At 34.4% G+C, this 22,779-nt stretch overlaps 1 protein-coding gene and 1 long non-coding RNA gene across 14 annotated transcripts; one reads left to right on the forward strand and one right to left on the reverse strand.

Moving 5' to 3' along the window:
* Positions 1-9: 9 nt before the first annotated feature.
* On the reverse strand, positions 10-22,334 carry LOC100642887 (NGFI-A-binding protein homolog). Of its 13 annotated transcripts, none has more exons than XM_048408343.1 (11): positions 21,312-22,320; positions 6,798-6,899; positions 6,534-6,671; positions 5,998-6,308; positions 5,411-5,623; positions 5,190-5,344; positions 2,185-2,287; positions 1,072-1,139; positions 795-906; positions 671-727; positions 10-535 (listed from the first exon to the last, which is right to left on the reverse strand). In XM_048408343.1, the coding sequence occupies exons 1-11, from the start codon at positions 21,622-21,624 to the stop codon at positions 428-430; spliced, it is 1,680 nt and encodes a 559-aa protein (XP_048264300.1). In that variant the 5' UTR covers positions 21,625-22,320; the 3' UTR covers positions 10-427. The 13 variants fall into 13 exon arrangements, 9 of the variants coding, with proteins under 9 accessions (XP_048264300.1, XP_020720462.1, XP_012166926.1 ...); XM_020864803.2 differs by having other exon boundaries at positions 5,094-5,344; XM_012311536.3 differs by having other exon boundaries at positions 1,072-1,142; positions 5,094-5,344.
* Positions 2,044-5,138, forward strand: LOC110119587. The gene is made up of 3 exons (XR_007225065.1): positions 2,044-2,243; positions 2,506-3,149; positions 3,235-5,138. It is a non-coding gene; the product is annotated as an uncharacterized LOC110119587 (long non-coding RNA).
* Positions 22,335-22,779: the final 445 nt, after the last annotated feature.

The following is a 22,779-nucleotide window of genomic DNA, read 5'->3' on the forward strand; positions in this document are numbered from 1 at the left end:
TACAATACATTGAATAAAAAAGGTTCATTGTATATTTACAAATTTTAGTGTTATACAATACGCAATTATATTTCAGTCAACACACGCTTTTGATTTAAAGAAATTAATAGTATATACAACATCTAAAAATGTTTTTGTAGCTTAAAATAAGTACGAAGAATTTATTAAAATCAAATAATGACCAGCGTCGTATTTTTTAACATACTTGTGTTGGTTTTATGAAACCCATTGTAACATCTGTTAATTCTGTTTTTAAAATAGTTTTTAATGCAAAAATTTTACTTGTGCAGCAACAACCAACATAAAAATTATGTTATAGGAAATAACACGACAGTGGTCAAATATATATAATAATACTAATTCTAATACAGGCTGAAACATGTTTCTAAGAATGAGACAACTATGATAATACAATTTTTTAACAATATCACAGCGTTGGTTTTTCATCTGTTGGTTCTTCTTTTATAGGATGATTACATTCCATTAATGCAGGATTTGCCACAGCAATTATATTATCTCCCCGTGAAGCTATTACCTATATTTGATCAAATTGAAAGCCAAATTAGCATTTACTACTTATTATTTATTTAACTTGATATCATTATATATATATATGTTTCTTCAGAAATTAGTAAATAATACGTATATCAATTTAAATAAAATTTACTACCTTAAGATTGAAATCACTTTCCTTATCTGTATTATCTGCTTCAACTTCATTAGTGTCCTGTAAATAGGACCATTTGTCAACTTGAAATAATTAGTACACATACATTCGCAATTCATTTGCTTACGTGTATCGATGAAGACTCTTCATTTGAAAATGAAAGTTGACTGTCAGAGTCGCTAATCTCCTCGATACTCGCACTGAACATACCATTGTTATTCTTCTTCCTCCAAACTGGACTAAAACAATGCAAATGTCTGAACATCAATATATACTTGCAAAATTAATTTCTTTGCAATTAAAAGTCAATAAAATATATATGTGATATTCAAGATTGCAATCTATATAAAGTATTTTATAGCGTATTATCTACTTAATAATCCATTTGAGCTCAAAGTAATCACCTTGAAGATCTGTGTCTTCTAATTGTTGAGTTACCTACATCCATTTCAGGGCAACGTAGATCCAACTCCTCCTAGAACAGTGAACTGCTACAGACAGTAGAAGTGACAAATATAGCATAGGAAATGAAAGCCAGAAAAAAGCTAATTATTATTATTACTATAGTTAATAACAATTACTCGATATAACTAATATAACAGGCATACACAACTCGTAAGGACACCAGGAACAAAGCATAAAGTCCTAACAAGTGTGGAAGAAAATATTGTATGAATTAATTGTGTTTTAGATAGTAATTTAATTTTTAATATGTTAATCCATAAATTAAAAAAAATTCTTATTAAAAAAAAAAGCACCTTCTACTTAAGAAAAAACAGTTTCTGAGAAGAATCTTTTTATATGCATGTACATTTACAAAATATTTAACGTTTTTTAAATACTTGTTAATTAACAAACATAAGTATACAAACATTTAGTACAAAAGCCATGCATGTTATGCAAAAGCTATACTTGACCTTTTCTGCTTGTGCTTCGCGCGTATATCAACGTAGTGGTAGTTTACGTGTTGCAATTGTTTACGTGCTGGGTGCATAGTTAGTTGTTAGCGCTCATGCGAGTGCAGCAGCTCATTAATATGCCAACGATTCCAGATCAAATCATAACTATGGAATTCCATCAAGGATTTTGTAACTTTTTTTTTAGGCTATGTATACGATATTTTGTAATATTTAAAAAAATCGTCGATTTTATTTTTGTATAACCATTACTTAGTAATTTCTTTAATTACTGATCATAAAAATTATAAATTGATTCAACTAATTATTAATATTATCTAATAATTAATATTATGTACGTTACCAAGGAAATTATTTCATAATTTTTCTTATATTAAGTTGATTAAATTCTTTAATAAAACGTTTGTTTAGTGTAATTTTAAATATAATGAAAATTTCTTGGTATCTAATTTTTATAATTATACCATATAATTGATGTATCACATAAGATATATCGTATTCAATTTATATTAAAATCCGTGACTTTGTCCCAAGTTTATAATGATTCTGAACTGGAATCTGTATGTACATGGCTTATTATTATGGTCGAGGTGAGCTAACCTGCGTCGCATCTTCATTCTCACCCTCAAGCTCGAGCTTTTGTCGTTTTGTACGATCAGGTTCGTTTTCTTCGCCATTTTCACGTGGCCTTGACACGGATAAGCTAAAGCATTTTAATTATGAATATTATACTTTAATTGGCTTAAAAACTATATGTAGATTTGGCTAACCTTCTATAACACTGTGTAACTTAAAAGTCATCCCTATGTATATACAGGGTGTTCTGTTACTGTTTCTATATAATTTAAGAAGTGATTCTTGACGTTGAAATGAGACGAAGATCAAGAATAAAAAAATTGCGTTTTTGGTTTGATTTTTTAGCTATTGACAATAAAAAGTCGGCCAAAATATCCCTGCACGCGAGCAAACTTCCTTACACGAACGAAAGGAGGTCAGCCTAAGCAGCGGAGCACACAGAGATTCTCAATTCGATCAACATATGAGCTGCAGCTCACCTAGTATGAGTCGTAGAGAAGAAAACTATGGTATTCGGAGACGTAAACAACCCCGCGCGACGCTTCGCAAAAGAAGTGTCAGTTTGAACATTCAACCTGCTTACTCGTGGAAATCCACAAGAACATATCGAAAACCGCACTATGAAATTTCTGAATGGAGAGTATTAATGTTTCCTCTAATCCTTTACTTCCGCGAGTGTCCACAGTAAAATCACACACGCATCGCGATTTTCCCAGCCGCGAGTGTCCACAAAAAATACAACAAATTACAATAGATGTTCGTTATGTCCCTCGTTTTCTTGTAAACAGATCCTGACTCTTCTCTTAAAATTTTGCTGTATTGTGTTTTCATGTGTCTCAGTAGTAAAAATCGAGAGGATTTAAATCTGGTGACTGAGCAGACCAAAACACAGGTCTTCTTCAACCGATCTACCATCCTGTTTCCAAAACAACTGGTCAAGTGCTCTTGCAGTACACGCACTACGCGCACTGAATATACAATACACTCAAGTAAGACTCTAACTTAATATTTTCAGTTCTTTAAAAGTTCCCCTTCGAATGTCGGAATGATTTTGTTCTTCCAAAACTGTTCTAGTTTCTTGCTTCAAAATAGCTAAAACATGGTAGTGTAATGATGGAGAGTTCATTCAGAAAGAAAAATTTACGGTACTCATTACCGATGATTTCATTTTCTTTGTATAACTCGGAATTATTCAAGAACAGTTATGATATTTAAGAAGTTCTTTTTGAAAGCAAGGGTACGATATTGAGGAAGCGAAGAGGCTGTATATCAAAAGTGTTTAAAAAAACCTATTTTACACAATCTTTAAACTTTATATAGCTAGAGATTTATTAGATATGCTCATTGAAAAAGTGGACTTTCTGTTTATCAAATGGGTTTCGGAAATATCTCAATTCTTCAAGCCTTATTGTCTTCAGTTTTTATGACCATAACGTGTTTTAAACATGGAAAGAAAAAAGTTAGAAGAATGCTCTAAGAAAGCTCTAGTATAGAAAAGAAGCATAACTATCGCATTTATTATTTATTTTGAAGCAAACATTGTGACTATATTCATGGAATAATATAAAATATTAATTTAACATTGACAAGTGTTGAAAAACCGACTATAAGTTTTTCGGTAAATATTCATTTTTCATCACAAAATGTCAAAATAATATTTGAAAGTGTTGTATGCAATGTAGCAGTCTTTATATTGTAGCCACATTTATTATAGAATGTATACATTTTCAAAACTTTCGCATATATACTTTTGCTACGTTGCGGCGGACGGGAATAATGCAAAAGTGCGACGTTTATACGTTGAAAAATATCCCAACAGGACTATACTCGGCGCACAGACATTTTGTGATATAGCTCTATAGCTATATGGGATAATACGACTATGGGCACATTAAAACCTGTCTTATCTGGCATACGAATTCAATACGACGACACGGACCTGGGAGATAGAACACTGCACCGTATTCAACAAAATCCCAATTTGAGTACGAGGACTATTACTGCTGAAAAAGGTGCCAGCAACAGCATCGTATGGTCAGTATTGAAGGGAGAAAATCTATACCCGTATAGTATCCAGAAAGTTCAACAGCTAAGAATGAATGAGTAGGAAAGTCCAACGCGATCCCAATTTCTCCGCCAGAATATTATTTACTGATGAGGCAAAGTTTAACAAATATGCAATCACAGATATGCGTAACGAACATTTCTGGTTATAGGACAATCGCGGTGCGTGTGTGATTTTGCTGTGGACACTCGCAGAGGCAAAGGATTAGAGGAAACATTAATCTCCTCTACTCGGAAATTTCATAGGGTGGCTTTTGATATACTCTTATGGATTTCCACGAGTAAGCAGGTTTAATGTTTAATCTACCATTTCTTTTGCGAAACGTCGCGCGGGGTTGTTTACGTCTCCGAATACCACGGTTAACTTATAGGAGGTAAACTGTCGCTCATATGTCGACCGAATTGAGGATCACTGTGCGCCCCGCTGCTTAGGTTGACCTCCTTTCGTTCATGTAAGAAAGTTTGCACGTGTGCAGGGATATTTTGTCCGATTTTTGATTGTCAATAACTAAAAATTAAAACCGAAAATGCAATTTTTGTATTCTTGCTTTTCGTCTTATTTCGGCGTTAAGAATCACTCCTTAAATTATATAGAAACAGTAGCTGAACACCCTGTATATTTATATCTTTTAAATTAATATAGAAAGGATCTGTAACTAGAATTATGGCTTTAGGAAGATAAACTTTATATATATGTGTATATTCGAAGAATTTAACAAAAAAAGGACAATCTTTTTCTAAGAAAATTCACGATACTTATAGTTCTATTACCTATTGCCTCTTGTAATTCTACATCAATCTTCAATATTTTCATTCTAAATACTTGTAATAGAGTTAATAATATTTTTATAGAAACTAAAGATACTTACTAATGATTTTTTGAATAATGATACCCAGAATCTCTCACAACGCGTCGGGCCAAAGGAAAAAGTTCATCTCTTCTAGTAAGAAGGGCAGGTACGAACCTGCAAATTTGTGCAGCAGCCTCATTTACTGACACTTCGTGCAATGTCAATGGTTTCTCCGGTTTCCTCTTACAGTCAAACCTTCCATAAATTGCTGCATATTTCCGAATTTCTTCCATTCTACGTGGATCACTATCAGGCATAGCCATTACCATCTACAAATAATACGATTACATAAAATTTATGGATCATTTTAAGCATGTACAAAAAGTGATATTTACTTCTAAATTTTTGCAAATTTTTTTCTTAACATTATGAGGTTTTGGATCAACGGGTCGAATAGTAGCGGCAAGTCTTTCAGCTGCCTCTGCAAGTCTTTGTATTTGAGATTGCAAAAGAGTTGGAGTAGGTTGCGTTGGACTCGCAGGTGCACCACCACCGCCACTAGGACTTGGTGTTGTACCACTACCACAGGATGACTCACATGTCCCTACCTGAAAGTAATCGTATTTCTCCAATAACTCATTTACACAGGATGCAAAAGTTATTAAAATGTTATTGACCAATCGAGTATGGAGAAATATGCATGTCTTTTGTCTGAAAAATGTGATATAATTGGTTTTGTTGTGTCTTATAATGATAAAGTTTTAAATATACAGATTTCAAACGCCCAGAGAAGACTAAATCCTATCCAATTCATTATACATCGATACAAATTTGTATATTATAGTATTTTATGTCTAAATTGAAGCAATCAAATATTTAAATAATTAAGTATTAAGAACAAAATATATCTTTAATATATGCTACATCTATTGCTTATAAAACTGGAATAAGAGTAGCAACATTTTTTTTATTTGAAGTATACCTGTAATATACCAGGACTGTGAGAAGTAGTATAAGGCAGAGGTGTATTGGGACTTGGACTTTGTCGAAATGTTGTTGAGGCCACTGGTGCTGTTACACTTGTAACGGATACAATAGGGCTAGTACTTCTACATGGTAATGGTGTTAGAGATACGTGCGACGAAACATATGGAGTAGGAGTTGCTGTTTGCGAAGTCGTTGTAAAACCTTGAAGATTTTGTACTTGCGGCCTAGGACTCACGCACGGAAATCCTATGCCAGCAGGAGCTTTACACGTAGCCGTTGTCGGTACAACTGGTGTTTGGAAAAGTGCTATAACAGAATTTTGATTGTGGATTAATTATTAAAGTTTCTGATTTACCGTAACATTAATAATATCTATGTTTTGCAGAATGTAATATATTTTTATTTTTATGGTTTCTTTTTATACATACGTCCTTATTTTTGTAATTTTATCATTTTCAAATATTTTGTATAATTGTTTGATAAAATGATTTAGTCAAATGTACGAAATTATTTGATATTAAGGTACTTTACAAGGATTTGTGAGCCATTCCTGAAGAGCTTTTTGAAGTCTTCTAACATGGAGAGGTTTGCTTGCCATACCAACGAGCGCCATAATTTCCAGAAATTCCTCTTCTCCAGCATCGCATAATTGTTGTACGTCGTCACCACCTAGAATAGTTTGTAAGAAATGGTTCGATCTCTTTAATACGAATTATTTTAGAAGGTTTCCACTATTTGTCCATCATTTATAAGTTATCGAAAAGGAACTAGATATTTAAAAAAGAATTTCTTTACCCATTTCTAAAAGCGTGTCGTAGTAGCTCAACAGAGACGCACGTTGCATCACTCTGTACAGTTGTAGTTCCGCTTCATTTTGAGGTACGGACGTCTGCACCACTAAATGATTCACGTAAAAATTCATTAAAAGGAAACGTTTGACCCGAGTAAAATTGACATAATTCTGATTATTTATAATATTGAACAATACAATTCTAATAATAATCTAATAAATCATTAAACCATCTCATCTGTGATTCAAAGTGTCTTTAGAATGGCTAAGATTATTAAAATTTATAAATAAGACAAGTTTTAAATTTGGTCATCTAAAAGGACATAGCTTACACCTGAAATCTTCAATCTCGATAGTTCTATGCTATAGTTGAATCAATAATTTTTCATTCTTTCCTATCGCCGATGATCCATACAAGCCTTTAATGTTATCATAAATAATAGAAGAAAAACAGTAATATACAATGGAAAGAATATTAAGAATATTCTCCGTGAAGTCTACAAAAAATATTCGGCATAATTCATATTCTTTCAATTGGATACCTGATGATCCGTCGAAAAATAATTTCCCTGTATCTGGATATATTAGAGGGGTGAATTGTTGGTCGACTGATCGATCATTTGGTTGGTGAGTCCGGTTCGGCGAGCTGAGCTCACCTTTGCGGAGGAGAGCTCGCCTCGGACAGTATGCGGCAGACGGTCGAGCCGCCAGGGTGTCCGACTAGTTTCTTGCAAATTTCGAGGAACTGCGAGAAAAAGCGGCGTGCACACACGTACAGCGTATAAATTAATACCGGTACCGCTGGCATGGCATCGGACGCCGCTCTTGAAAGAGGGAAGGGAGGGGAACAGGAGAGAGAAAGAGTGGTGTGTCCCTCCAGAAAGAAAACCTGTGGTCTGGGTGCGACGAAGAGGAAAGGATAGAAATTAAAACAAAGGGAAGAAAGATGAAACAGAAGATGAACCGAGTACGAGAGGTAGAATGAGGAGGAGGACGAGGAGGAGGAGGAGGAGGAGGAGGAGGAGAAAGAGGAGGAGGAGGGGGAGAGAAAAAGGGAGATATTTAAGGGATGAGAAGAGAGAGGGCAATGGAGAGAGGGAGAGAAAAAAAAGAGAGCGACAGGAAGCTAGAAGAAGAGAAGAAATGCAGAAGGAGATACGGAGCAATACGGTAGAGCCGGGCCCTGAAAAACCTGGCCGTCAGGTCTTATTACGAACCTAAGGCCCGGTCTCACGCTTATATACACCGACCGAGATACGAGTAAGTCCCTGACAGCAGCGGGGTGACTCGTTCCGCGAGATTTTTCTGACGTTGGCCCCTGCAGCCTCGGCTGAACCCACCAAAGGGATATGTGGATCTTTCTAATGAGGCGCCGATTTCTCACTCCCCCCGCGCGCCCTCTTACGTTCTTCGATGTGCTCACTTACAAAACGATCTGCGTAACGTGCGGTGGTAGTAAATCATACGGTAAAAGTTCATTTATTTCAATATCGGTATAGATAAATGCATATCTACAATTTAGAGCTATGCTTAATTTTCCAATTGTCATAGTTCCGAATATGATGCAATCTGGGAAATTTTGTTAATTATTATTGCAATCGGCGCAAAAGAATATGTTTCGAGAGTTTACTTTGAAATAATGTAAATTGTTTTATTCTTTCTAAAACTCCGAATCCTTTCTACATATCATTATATTTTCATATATAAGTCGAATAAGGTTTCATAAGGTAATGTAGAAGTTTCAACAGTTTGGTGTCTTTAACATGTTTAATTGAGATCATTTACTTTCTTTGGAATCTTAAATTTATATAAGAGAAAGAAGTCGGTTGTTATGGAAACTTGTTTGACTGAGAATCGAGAACGAAACTAGAAATATAAGCAATATTTACATTAAAATGGTATAAAACTAAAAACTTATCGTTAAAATCTAATTATAGAATTATAAGATATCTCAGAATATAAAACGTCATCGTACTGTCTGTTTATTATATATTAATTCAGATTTCCTTTAAGTTTTCATTAACTTTTTCATCGTTCATGTAATTTTAACCACTGCTTGCCTTTAGTTTTTAGCATTCCAACGTTCTGCCTGAATCCATATTGTTAAACGTCCACTTACAATCTTCTTTGTAATTAACTTCTTCGACAAGTACAATTATAACAAGATACCGATAACTTTCGTACAAAATAAATGGTCAGACGTGCTTTACAGTTTCAAGTGTTTTATGGTCATTCGTTAATTAAACATGAGCGATTTTTGCAGTTGGGTTCGTTCAAATATTCATGAGTCCCTTGATTACACAGAAATCAAACAATAATGCCCATCAATGAGAGTAATTCATATATGATTTACTGTCCATAAAGTATCGAGTTATTCTTTAAAAAATCGAACAAATACAGAAAACCATAAAGCTTCTGATGGTAACTCCCGTTTCTCTTCGTTCCTTTTCAGCTTCTTTTATTAAGAAGTACCCAGAAAATATACATGTTTCATAACTTTAATTTATCGGGGCAAGTTAAATAAAAAAATTAATGATTTGAAAATAAATAATTGGGTCGATATTAATTATCTAGCATTAATTCATGAATTGCTATTTTATCTTCCTATATGACATTTTTTGGAAAAATAGATAACATTACCTTGAAGGGACAAGTACCGGTCACCCATCCCCAAATTTTTGAAATGTTTACTTGTCTATCCTATTTCACTAGTCCTCTTCTATAATACACAAATCCTATTTCGTTATTAATTCGCTAATATAAAAAAAAGAAGTAATCTTCTTCTTTGACAGATTTCGATGTCTGTAACTACATTTATCAAAGAATATTTTTTCCACATTGTCATGACGCCTCACAAATCTTCCCATAGCATCGTAACGTAAATCAATATAAGATGAAACAGGTAAAAAATTCAATTTCCTTTGATTTTCGACCCAGGTCATTCTCATTGTAATCAGGCAATGGTATAGTTCCTCTATCTAGGATCCTCTCACCTCGATCAAGTAGAGTAGCTATACCTCTGACCGACAGTCTAGGACTGGCAGTGCATTTACATAACAACTTTTTTGGCACAGGATAATCGTTTTTGTCGGTAGGAACACGTACGCGAGTCGGAGGCAGAGTCGTCACGGCATAGCATCCAATACTGCGCACCAGGGACGCGCTAAGAAAAACCTGATCCTACCGTGGCCTCCTCAGCCTCCCTGGGAACGATGCGTGCTTGTTGTCTCTTCGCCACCACCGACTTTTCTTCTTTATGCCCACTGTTCACCATCGTTTCGTTGCTTTTCAGCCAACAATTCGTGGATCACACTGTGTTGTTCTGCTATCTTTAGGATTCGCTTCGTCGTTTCTTCTTTTTCTGTTCCTTTGTTTCCCTTTTTATTGTTCCTGCTAGTTTATCATTAGAATTCACCTAGGAATCGTAATTAAATTTGATTCACTATTGGAGTGCTTCGAAGTCGAAATATGATATTAAAGATATTAGGAATATTTAAGAAAAGATTATCAATAGACTGCGGATATTTATGCAGATTCAAATTTTTACGAACATAGCTAAAGAAAGAGAAGTTATACAAAGATTTTTTTACTTGCTATATAAATATCGTATTTTGGATATGTTATATTTGTTTTTGTGTTGTCAAATTTCCTATAAGCACATGAAAACTCGCAGCCCATTTATAAATACACGCGTACTGTCATTATATCACTTGTTCTGAAGCTATAAACTTTTAGCGAGTTCATATTAATTTGAGATTAAAGAGTTTGTTACTCGTATCAATTTTTTAAAATTAGTTCTTACTTCGATAAATAGATGAGCAAATGAATAGATACATAAATCCAGGTAGATCAACCTACGCCATCTTAAAACAACTCTCGTTGATTTTCTCTTTTTCTAATCTCTTTGCACAATCGAATCAATAACAAAACCCATTCCTGTATATTGTATATTCAAGAGAGATCAGAAGACAATCTCGAAAGTCTTCATCGATCGGTGTGGCCATTGCAAAAGTGTGTGACGTGGAAAAGAGGAAGAAGCGACGAGATTTCCTCTGGGAGCACCATCAAACGCTTCAAGAAGAATCGATAAATTCTCTAATGTAATGGATAAGGACTCGCAGGAGACGGAGAAACATGATGATACTGAGGAATGGGGAGGGATTAAGAAAATAGCCCTTGGATGGAACATACAGTTTGAGCGAACAGAGGTGAGATTCTTGACGTGCATGTCCCATTATTCTATTATATCGTACATACATCATTATATCGTAAAGCATCGTAACATGATAAAATTGACTTTTAAAAATTAATCTGGAATAACAAAATTGGTTATCTGTAAGTGTCAAATGTTATGGAATAGTATTATTATTTGCAAAGTTCTTTATCCTAGAATTCTACAATATCTAAACTAGGTTTTATTATTTGTGAAATTCATTATCCTAGCATTCTACCATCTCTACCATCTCTAGACTAGGTTAGATAAAATATTTGATCCTAATATAAATGTGATAAGTGCTTAAATAATCAATATAAATTTGTAAGCTCTATGCGTTGATAGGGTGACATGTACCGTTTTTGATTATTAATATGTCATTAATCTATATTCTTGTCATATGTTGTTTCTATAAATCGACTAAAGTTTTTAGATGCTTTCCATTACTTCCCGTCATTGATTATTCCTTCTAATTAATTACGATTACAAATGATGCCAATGATCTCACATAACGATGAACTAACCGACAGTTGAGATCTTCCATTTTTTGATCTAAACGCCATCCCAAAAACTTCACTTTTGCTTGGTCGAGCTCTACGCACAAAAGATGAACGAGGAAGAGAAGCAACCGAAGAAAAAGAAAAAGAAGAAGAGAAAGAAGAAGAGAAACTAGGAGGGGCTAGGCAAAGAAAGAGGTAGAAGCGGGTTAGAAGCAGCCATCAGCGGATGAGGGGGGTGGTCCAGGGTAAAAGACGTTTGGTTGGACGTGGTAAAGAGAAGAGAGACGAGGGTGAGAGCGAACGAGTGCTATAGCTTCTTTGTTCGATAGCTCACGGTGCGGACGCTCTTCCGATGCTACGCAAAAACGAGTCTAGTTTCTTAGAAGCGGCCGTTCTCGCGCGGCACCACACCAATGCCAGTGGAAGAAGCAGTGGCGGCGGCGGCAGCGCGGCGCGGCGGCAGCAGCAGCAGCAGCAGTAGCAGCAGCGGTTAGTATTTCGCTTTTTACTGGCATTGTAATCAAGGAAGGGTTAGGTGGGTTTTTGTCTAGTGCCTCTGCCGCCGCTTGGACAAAACACCGGACAGATGGACTGAGTCGCCGTTTCGATCCCCCTACCTTACCTTTCTGTCCCTTTCTCACTCTTCTCTTCTCACTTTATCTAGTTCGTGCTAAAGCTTTTCCTCCTGTCTCTGTTCTTCTTCTTCTTCTTGTTCTTCTTCTCCATAGTCTCTCCCCTTGGTTTCTTGGTTATCCCTCTTGGCTATCTCTATCTCACCGAACAGCCCCTCTTTTTATCTTTCTAATCTGCTAGTCTTCGTGCACCACCCTTTCTTCATTCTTCCTTCTTCTTCATCTTCGTTGGGGCTATATCTGCCAGTTTTACCTTACCGTTTTCGTTCCCTACAGTTGCCCTTCTCAGCTCCTCCCCCCGATACATACGAGCACCAGGCATCGAGCTTCTCTTCTAGGATACTATTTTACTTATCCCCACTTTTTACCTACCCTCTCCTACAGCCAACCAATGGTTAACTCCCCTTCGACGAGCAGGAAGGAAAAAACTAATTTGCTGGTCAACGATCAGGCAACCAGAGAGAGGGAGATGATGCCAGGGGAAAGGACATATAGAATATAGAAGATCTTTTAACGAGGGAAACGAACGGTTGTTAAGTTACGTATGGATTTTTTATTTTTGACGTTGTTTAGTTTTCAATTGGAAAAGTTCTTGTGACCGTTGATTGGACTAATACATTAGTTATAAAAATATTCCTCTCTTGTCCAATAATTTAACGAAATTTTTATAATTATTGGTTGCGGTAATAACTAACAATGACTTATCCACCAACTTGAACATATATAATGAGCACTCTATCCTATATAATTCGTTCAACCCATTCATTAGCAGAAGTTTCGAGCATAGGCATTGAAAGGTCCCTGCGACATTTAAAAATGAGGGGTAGAGCACCGTGTGTGTCGAAGGAGGCAAGATTAGAAAACATATTGTAAATCGGTATTTTCGGGGGTAGCAATATCTCGGTCGAATTGAGTTGATTGGTTGAGTATCGTTTTTAAGCTCGCAGGGTGGGGCCTGAATTCCATCCTTCTTGCAATGGCCAACCTCCGTCGCTTTTCCATCCCCTACTGTTTAAAGCTTCTCTCCCTCCCTTAGGTGCATTTTAAAGTATGGTCGACTGATTTTGTGCCCGCATGCCGCGCCATCGAGAAAAAACTGGCAGTCCGTTAAAATTGCAAAACATCACGACACGTAATCTTTATTTGGTGGCGGCACGAAGCGGGATGAAATCTCCTCGCCGTCGCTGGGAACGGTTAAGCTGTCGAATACGATATGCTATTTAACGTGTTTCATTGACATTATTAACCCTTCCATGGTGCGTTCAAAGTATTTAAATTAATTTATATACTTTTATACATTTACTATAAAAATATATTATATTAAAGTAAATATATTCGATGTATTCAGTAATACTATAAAATTAGATATATTTGATAATAAAGTTAACTGTTATGTAGTTTTAACTATTAATTAACTAATATAACTTAATATAAAGTTTTTGTATTATATTGCAGAATCATTTGCAGAATCACTTTATTAAATGTTAGATAAAAAATTGTTAAAATTATTGTAATATCAATGTTTATTATTCATAATCTAATAATATTAGTACACGGTAGAATTTGGAAGGAGCTAATATTTCAGAAAAAATGTATCAAAACCAAAAATAAACATTCACCAAGGTTTGAATAATGTAAAAAGGAATGAAAGGAAATATGAAAAAAGCGAATTATAAAAACAGCTGTGACGTATGCTCTCATCGTATATGTTGAAAAAAGCAAAGAAACTCAAAATGAAATATGCAAAAAGTTAAATGATTAATGTAAATTAGTAGAATATGTTTTTAAAGGACTTAGCTTCAACATCATATATTGTAGGAAAGATTTTGGTATTAATAAAAGTAACTGTACTCAGCTATTAAGAACATATATATTGATAGCTAATTATCACAAAAAAATTTATACGATAAACACGAAATTTATTTTCTTTTCTTGCAACATAGGTAATTAAAGATTCATCCAGTCGAACAACTTTATCGCTCGTAAATGTACCCGATACTTAAAAGACACTCAATATACTATGTAAATTAGCTAAATTCGATAAATATATTAGTCTAATAAATATACGATTTGTTTTTTAATCTATACATTTACATTCACAATATTCTTAATTTATTCTCATAAGCACTATTGAATCTCTGATATATTTATGATTATTTGAATATATTTAGCGTAGTGATCATGACTAAAAATTAAAAAGGATACTAAAAGTACATATGCGCGCAAATATTAACTGTTTTTTAACAGACGTTTGATAGTGAAATGAATAAAATAACAATTGTATCTGACGATTCGAAAAATTCTGGTTTGATGCATTTCTTTGACTTGGCAGAAAGTAACCGGAACGGAAAAGAAGATACTTAATCTAAGTTTCTGTTCGGAGAAACGATGACGCGGCCGCGTAGTATGGTGCAAAAATAGACAATCCCGACCAAGAAATAAAATGCAGAAACTCACGGTGAACAAAATGAAAGAGTTCGGAGGTCGACCAAAAAGATCGGCGTCCACGTAGCGAAAACAGATTGGATAAAAAGTCGCGCGACAGGCTTCCACCGAATAAACAGGATAAATCTGGATTCCTTCGCAAATAGCGATGAGTTTAGCGATATACTTGCATGATAATCGTTTTTGCACCATATCCTTCTACCTGAATGCAACCCAACTAACTGAATCGACATTGTGAATGCAACTGACCGAACGTTTTAGTAATACATAATAAAGAGCATCTATACCTAATTTGTTCTAATTATTGCACGTGGATAGACAAAATATTCAGAATATTCAAAGCAATTAATTTTAAAAAGATTGACAGGAATCTTTTTTAAACAGATCGACAAACTCATTATATTATAATCAATAAAAGTATAATTATTCGTAACTACTTATTTAACTTAATAAGTAAAGAAGTATGAATGTTTTTCTGTGAATAAAATAATAGGAGAATAAATGAGTTTAGCAAGCGTTTTTAAAGGATGGGAAAGATATACTTAAAAGAATCAAATGGAAATCTGTTTAGAAATAGTTGTAATTATGGAAATGTAATATTTCTAGAAACGGATAAAAAATAATTGGGTTTGATTAATGACAAAGGATTATCTGTTTCATTTCTCATTAATACTTGTGATATTGTCTGTGAAAATTTTTATGAAAATAAGTAAAATATTTAATTTGGACTAACCAAATTTTTTGGGTAATAATTAAATATTTTAAATCAATGGATATTGTTAATATTTTCTAATATTATAATATTAATATATCATCAAAAGACCAATCTGCAGATAAATGAAACAATGAAATTAATCTTTAATTCAAATATAAAAGAATGTAGATATTAAAAAATAATGTCAATTTAATTAGAACATTCGCTTTCTATTTATTCAAAGATAATATAAAAAATGTCTAAATCTCGTAAACCATGGAAGAAACGTTCCCACGGGCATCCTGTGAATATAGAATTTTTTTAGTAAGTTTTTTCTTAGGCCCAGTGAAGACGAGGCAAAGGGTTATAAGCAAAACATCAAGGGCTAATTTTTTTTTAAATGAGAGCGTTCGCCACTTTCTGGTCACATGCATACAACCTTCGCACGCAACATTTCAACTTCTGGTCTTTCTTTTACCTCGCATTTACATTATTTTTCGCTAGACAATTTAATGTTATCAATAAAAAATTAGGATATCATAGAGATTGTATCGTAATGAAAAATTGTGCGATTTTAGTTAACTTCATTAAGTTGCGTTATCTTTGAGTATGCTGAATTGAAATCATATCAAATGTTTGAATTAAAATTATGTTTATATTATCTCAGACTAGATCAAGTAAAAAAATTACTACAAATGGTGAAAGGACCATCATAATCTTCTGATCTGTATTCCATTGTCGTAACTTTTCTAAAATAAGTGGTAAAACATATTATATCGTATTTCTATAAAGTAAATTAACTTAAGTAATCAAATAATTTATTCTAACAATCATAAAAAGTCGTACACATACGAAAAGATGTAATAATAACAACAATAACAATGTTACTTCTCTCGCTAAAAAAGAACCAACTAAAAAAGTAGAAAAAAAGCAACTTTACTGTTTTCCCGTGTTCATCCAACTTCAACAACATTCCAGCCGCAACGTAACACGTCGTCCAACAAAAAGAAAGACGAGCAAACGAACCAAGTGTACGCGTTCGTATACATATATGTACGTTTCCCGCTACCCAGCCGCTCTTCTTCTCCCTTGGATCGCAAGGTTGAAGACTGATAAAAACGCAGCAGAAAAACTTCTCTATCATAGGGTTGGAGGGGGGTACCAACGGGGCTGAGGGTGGAGGGAAAAGTGGTGGAAGCAAAAACAGCCTGAGAAAAGAAGAGATCAGATAGAACGTCGAGGAACCCACGGGAAAGAAAGAGGGAGCACACGGTTCCAATGGAAGAGAGGAGGAAGAGACAAAGAATTCTTTCCGAGCTATTTGTTTTTTTTCGTTCGTTTTCTGCTTCGTTCTTCTGGGTCAGGCTTCTTCCGAGTTTTTTTTATGCCGTCGGACTGATGGAAAGGGTGGCGATATGCATATGTTTGAGGCGGAGGGCTGGACCAGTGAGTCCGGTTGTATCACTCGGGAGGATCAACGTATATTTGTATATATTTTATTCTAGTTAGGTTCTTCATGGGAGTGTTAGATCGACAGGTAAGGCAGGGGCGCGACCGCGCATCGCTTTTCGGGATTAAATCTTTTAGAACAAGAAGGGAAAAAAAATGAAAGAGTATGGGAATAGGAGTACGAGAGAAAATAAGAGGGATTTAAGCGTACCCCTCACGGTGGTAGACTGAAGAATTTCTTGCCTGTTAATTTATTCGCGAACGAGATAAAGGTCGGATGGATTTCTTCCTTGTGGGAATATTCTGAATATGTACTTCGTTCTTATGAAGGACCGAATAGCTTATGAGTTTCGATAGACAAACCGTTTTCTAAGCGATTGATTGTCTTTGGATAGAAAGGGATATTTCTTAATCCTTGACTGCTATGGTGAAATGAAAATAACTTTCTAGCAAGGCTTTGAAGTATAATCGAATGTAAAACGTAAATGTGAATCTTTCTAGGCAAAAATTGAGATTCAACCTAATTAAAAATTACCGAGCGTGTCGCACTTGAATACCATCTGTAAAACATCTTAAGTATTTCAAAATCCTATATTAACATTTAAGAATTAAGTTCGACTTAAGAACGGAAATTTTGTACGCCATATAACTAGATATGATACTAATTTCATCAAGTGTTCAACTAAATATGTCAATGACTGTATTATAGAGATAGTGAATTACAATATGGAAACTGATTAATGTATCGTTAAAGAAAAAAGGTTTCATATATTTTATATCATACTCGGTATAATAGGAATTCGTTTTTAGCATTTTAAATGTCTGATCAATATAAATATTAGCAACGTATACGCAGCTGCTTATTCTAACGAGCTCTTTCATTCCGTTTGTGTACTCTGCACGTCTTCTGAACGAGTTTTCTGTGCATACCTCTGTTCCCGACGTTAAAGAGATGCCTGAATGTAATCTGAATACGATCAAGAAATTGTGCGATCCGTGGGTGGATGCACTCGAATGCGGGTTAATTCGACAAACCGGAACGAGAACTAGAGCGATTTGTGAAGATACGGTGATATAAAAGAACATAACCCTTTTTTCTGTGCAATCCTTTGAAAATGAAAATTGTGTTGGTGAAAATTTAAACAAGAAAGGTAATAAAAAATTAGAAGATAGAATTCAAAGTGTCATTTTAATGATTCCTATTTATGGAGAATTTTAATCTTTTAATTTTCTAACACAAATTTGAAATTTAATATTTTAATACGAAATGAAGGTAATAAATGCAAGTATGTATAACTTTTCATCTTCGATTATGAATATTAATTAAAAATAATAATCATCTTTTACAACACTGGGAATTATACGAAAATAATATTATTACCCCAAAAATAAAATTACTTAATCGATCTTAATTTTTCAATCATCGATTAATATTTATATCTGCTTGCTTAAATAAGGAACAATTAGGTGCAATTAAAAAATATCGAACATTTCTTTTACGACTGATATCAGAAATTATTAAATTTTATTTTCGCAATTGTTAATTGAAGAACATATATGCACGATATGGTATCAAAGGGATAAAATTAAATATGTTTTGTTTATGATACAAAGAAAGGAGATAATCGTAAAATAAGAAAACGGACAGGTTTGGGAATGCGAGCTATGGCTGCTATCGTAAAGACGTTTAATTTGAAAAAAAATTCTTGGCTCGATAAGTTCTAAGTAAGTGCGGGAATCCGGCAAACTTGCCGCAAAAAGTTGAAGATTTTTTGTTAAGTTGCATAGCGACAGAGCAGTGAGCAAGTGGCTGTTTTTACACGCATTTCGGCCTCAAATTTATAGCGCGCCAAATTATCCCGGTGTTTCGAATAGGCCGCGACAGGCATGCTAATTCTAAGCAAACGGTCATTCAGTTCGTTTGAAATTAAAACACGAAAACGTAGCATTCCGTTCCTGCCATTACTTCGATAGGACAGAAGACTAAATAGTAAAAAATATAGAAATAAAAAACAACTTAAGTTAAATCTAAAAACAAAAGACAGACTTAGCCTTTCAATTTCTTGAGAATTATAAGTCGTTCGTACGGCGATAAAAGGTAAGTATGTATGTACTGTGGGACCTCCAGTATGTGAAGATTTACTGTTTAAATGTTCTATTACTATTATGCGGACAAGGCGTATTTCTCTCCTCCAATAGTGCTTTATTATTAAAATAAATGTGGACGTGTTGTACATCAATAGCAAAAATTAACAAAATTAATTAATAAAATAGTTAAAATTTATAAAAATTAGTGTCTCATTAAAAAATTTAAACAATAAAAGATTCATATTACTATTACTATTACTATTACTATTGTAACAAAAACCTAACTACATATTATAGTATAGTATAAGAAAAAAAGTTAAATGTTCTTCTCTTGTACAAAAATCTTTATGCCTTTCGATCACTGCTTTAGCTAATTCTGATTTTTTACTCTTTATGAGAATAACAAGTGTTCTAGAATTAAAGACACATAAATAATTAAAAAATATTACATTTACATTATACCTTACTCTTTGCAATTGTTCTTGCATTATTCTTTTTGAAATATCAGATAGTGATTACGAGGGAATACAAATGTTTAGTAGAATATTACACACATTATTATATATATCGAATAACAATCCGAGGAGTTCGAAGATTTCTCAAAGATGAAAATTAAAACTTCCTCATGCAAACAATCATATCTTTCCATTAATTGAAATACTAGAAGTTCTTCAAAATACAAGCATCGCAGATGACCAATTCTTTCTCCTCTAATTTCATATTTAGGAATTACTAAGCAATTTCTAATGCGTAAGGCTGATTCGATTCGTATAATAATTCTCTTCGATGTTTCGACACAAGGCAAGATAAGGGAGGGAAAAAGTGGAGCAAAAGAAACAGAAATTGAGAAAAAGGCAGAGGAAGGTAAGAAAAAGAGGAAGAGAAAGGGAGTAGAAAAAGAAGGAGCAGCCATTTGCAGCCAGTGGACCAACTGCCGTCTTCGAGAGATATCCTCTCTCGCAATTTCAACTTTCGGAGAAACGTCAGGCAAAACCGCGAAACCAGCGCTTTTTTACCATTTAGTCTGCAATGGTCAACTCAGCGCTCGCGATCGCCTTCTATACTGTTATATCCTCCTCCGTTGGCTGTTTCGTCTTGTAAGAAACTGACAAAAACCGTTCTCGCAATAGTTGCTCACCAATGGCGGAAGAAAAAGCGTCTTTTTGCACGGCGCGACGCTTTTTGTCCGCTTCCTGAGTCATGCCTCTTCCTACCCAGAGTAGACAAAGCACATACACTATGCGCGTAACTGTGTATCTTTGCGCTCTGTATACGTGTATCTCACAGATCGTAAAAAGGAACTTTTTCAGCGAGGAAATTGAGATATATAATATCAGGTTAGGCAAGGGATAAATAATTGTAACGATCGAGATACTGTTGGGTTATTACGGCGATAGACGTTCGTTTTTGTAATATCCGTAATTATAATTAATAATAATCGTATTTTGTGGTGAGTTGCAGTAGATTATACAAAATTAATTTCTGAGATAATTTAGAGATTCTGTAATATGAATGATGAGGTTTGCTCTTGGTACGTATTAGGGAAGTTAATTATAATGACTTGAGGGATACTAATATAAGTACCTACATGTGTAATATTTTTATCAAAGAAATAAGAAATAATTATTCTTTTTTATCAATAATTATTAATTAATTAATGCCTTTAAAAAATTCATTACTTCAAGAATAACAAGTTTTTTTTAAAGAAATAAGTAAACGGAGAAGAGAAATAAAAATTGAAATAGATAAAAATGCATGAATACTAATGAATATTTTTGTTATTAAACGATGACGAAAAAGTCAAATTTACATGAATTATAAAGATTCAAAGGTGCAATGATTTATCGGCCATTTATTTAACAATAACACATTAACGCGTTATGTTTGAATAAATTAATGCAATTTGCTTTGATAAATTAGTAAGACCCAATTTTTAAAAAATCTTTGCTTTGGTATTTAAAGAAATATTAAGATTATGTTTAAAAATTTGCTACTTATAATTAATATTTACGAAGCAATCATTCAGGCATATCAAGCTATTGATACCAAACACTATAATACTGTAAGAATACTATTTACGACAGTGATTAGGCTAACTGTGTATTAATATAAATAAAATAATATTTGTGAAATATCTCGGTACTCGAATTTAAAAAAAGGTTAAATTATGACATAAATTACAGAGAAAGTACGGCATCAGAAGTTAATTGAAACCGATGCGATCATTTTCTTAATCATCAATTTTGTCCAAACATGTTACGAACAAGAATTTAAATTTACTACCATTTTTCTGCTTCAGAAGGAAAGCAAGATAACCTTACAGAAAAACAATTAAGAATGAACATTAACCTCTGTCAATATTTGCATAAAAACCTAAACACATGCCACTAAATCTATTTAAGTACATAAGCATGTGATATCATAATTTTTGAAAAACTATGAAACATTTGACATTTAAACACATAAAAACCATAAATTTAATATAGCTAGAAACTTACGCGTGCCGTTGATGTTTCTGCTGAGTATCTTGGGCACAGCAGCGGTGACACCGGAAACGGATGGAACAGTAGGGACAGTAGGGATAGTGGACAGCACGGCAGCAGGCTGCTGATGCTTAGTTGGCGGGCTCGCCACCACGACCACGGGATTCTGTATGGTGCAAGTGGCCGAAGTCAGAGCACCAGAACCACCGACACCAGTAACCGTGTTGGTCGGCGCCGATGCCACTGGAGAAGATGTACCAATACCGCAGCTTGTTGTTACCGCCGCTGTCGTCTCCTCCGGCGTAGGTCCAAGCACACGATTCTCCATTTTCAACTGTTAACTCCACTTTCCGTTCTTTCCTCCCCAAGAGGATCGCACCGAGGCGTTACCTCCCACGATACTCACTCACTGCACTCGAGCAACAATGTTTAACGCATTCGAAAGTATCAAAAGATGTATACATTTATGTTATCATTACATCTCCAGCACGAGGAACACGTCATAAGACAACGTTAGTGAAAATTGTTTGAACAAGTTGAATAATTATATTTTAACATTATCGACTGATACACCGGTGAAAGTGTAATAGAACGATTAAATAAAATAGCGAGGATACTGAATGATTAAGATAACGAAGATACCGGTAAAAGTGTAAAGAAAGATTAACAACTAAACATGAAAAACATTTTTAAAATCTAAAAAGTAAAAAAAAAGAAAAAGAAGGAATATAAGTTGTACTCTTATAAGCATCGATGAAATTGGTGGCACTTGGAACGCGTGTGAGTGTAATCGTGCAAATCAGTCTAATACAGTAACTTTCTATGGAACGGTTATTTATTAGATATTCATCTCCTTCAGAAGCACCGATAGTCTTTCTTTAATGCAATTGTCCAAACTTATCGAATACGTGCGTGTATGTGTTCTTGAATTAGTATTATTGTTAACCGAGAGAAACAAATAAAATAAAGGAGATCGTGCTAACACTTCGAAAAGCAGCAGCGAGACACTTAGAACGATGACGCAGTGCACATTGCCGGCCATCGAGTGATTCCACTACGTGTCTGTGCTATGCCCCCTCTACTCAACTACACAACGTGCAATATTACCCCCACCATTGCCATATTCACGTGCGGTTATCCCTTCCTTCAACGATTCCCCCACCATCTTGAGACAATGAGAAACGATGGACACCACTGCGTTAACCAGAGTACGTAAATCTCGAATTCTTCCGCTTCCCAATTCCCACATTAAGGTAAATAATAAATTCACTTGTATTTTTGAGCGTCCGATTTATATTTCGCTTAAATTTAATGTTCTGTTTCGTTCAATGAATTGCAGGCTATCGGATGTGACAAGTAGAGTTAAAAGTTCGTAAAAGTATTAAACTTGCGAATGATTATAAGTAAGAATAACGCGCGAAATATTAGTTCTTGCGCGTTTGAAAGGTATATTATTTCTTTCATTTGAAGTTAAAATATTATA

The sequence above is a fragment of the Bombus terrestris genome, chromosome 9 (assembly GCF_910591885.1).
Source record: "Bombus terrestris chromosome 9, iyBomTerr1.2, whole genome shotgun sequence".
Lineage (NCBI taxonomy): Eukaryota > Metazoa > Arthropoda > Insecta > Hymenoptera > Apidae > Bombus > Bombus terrestris.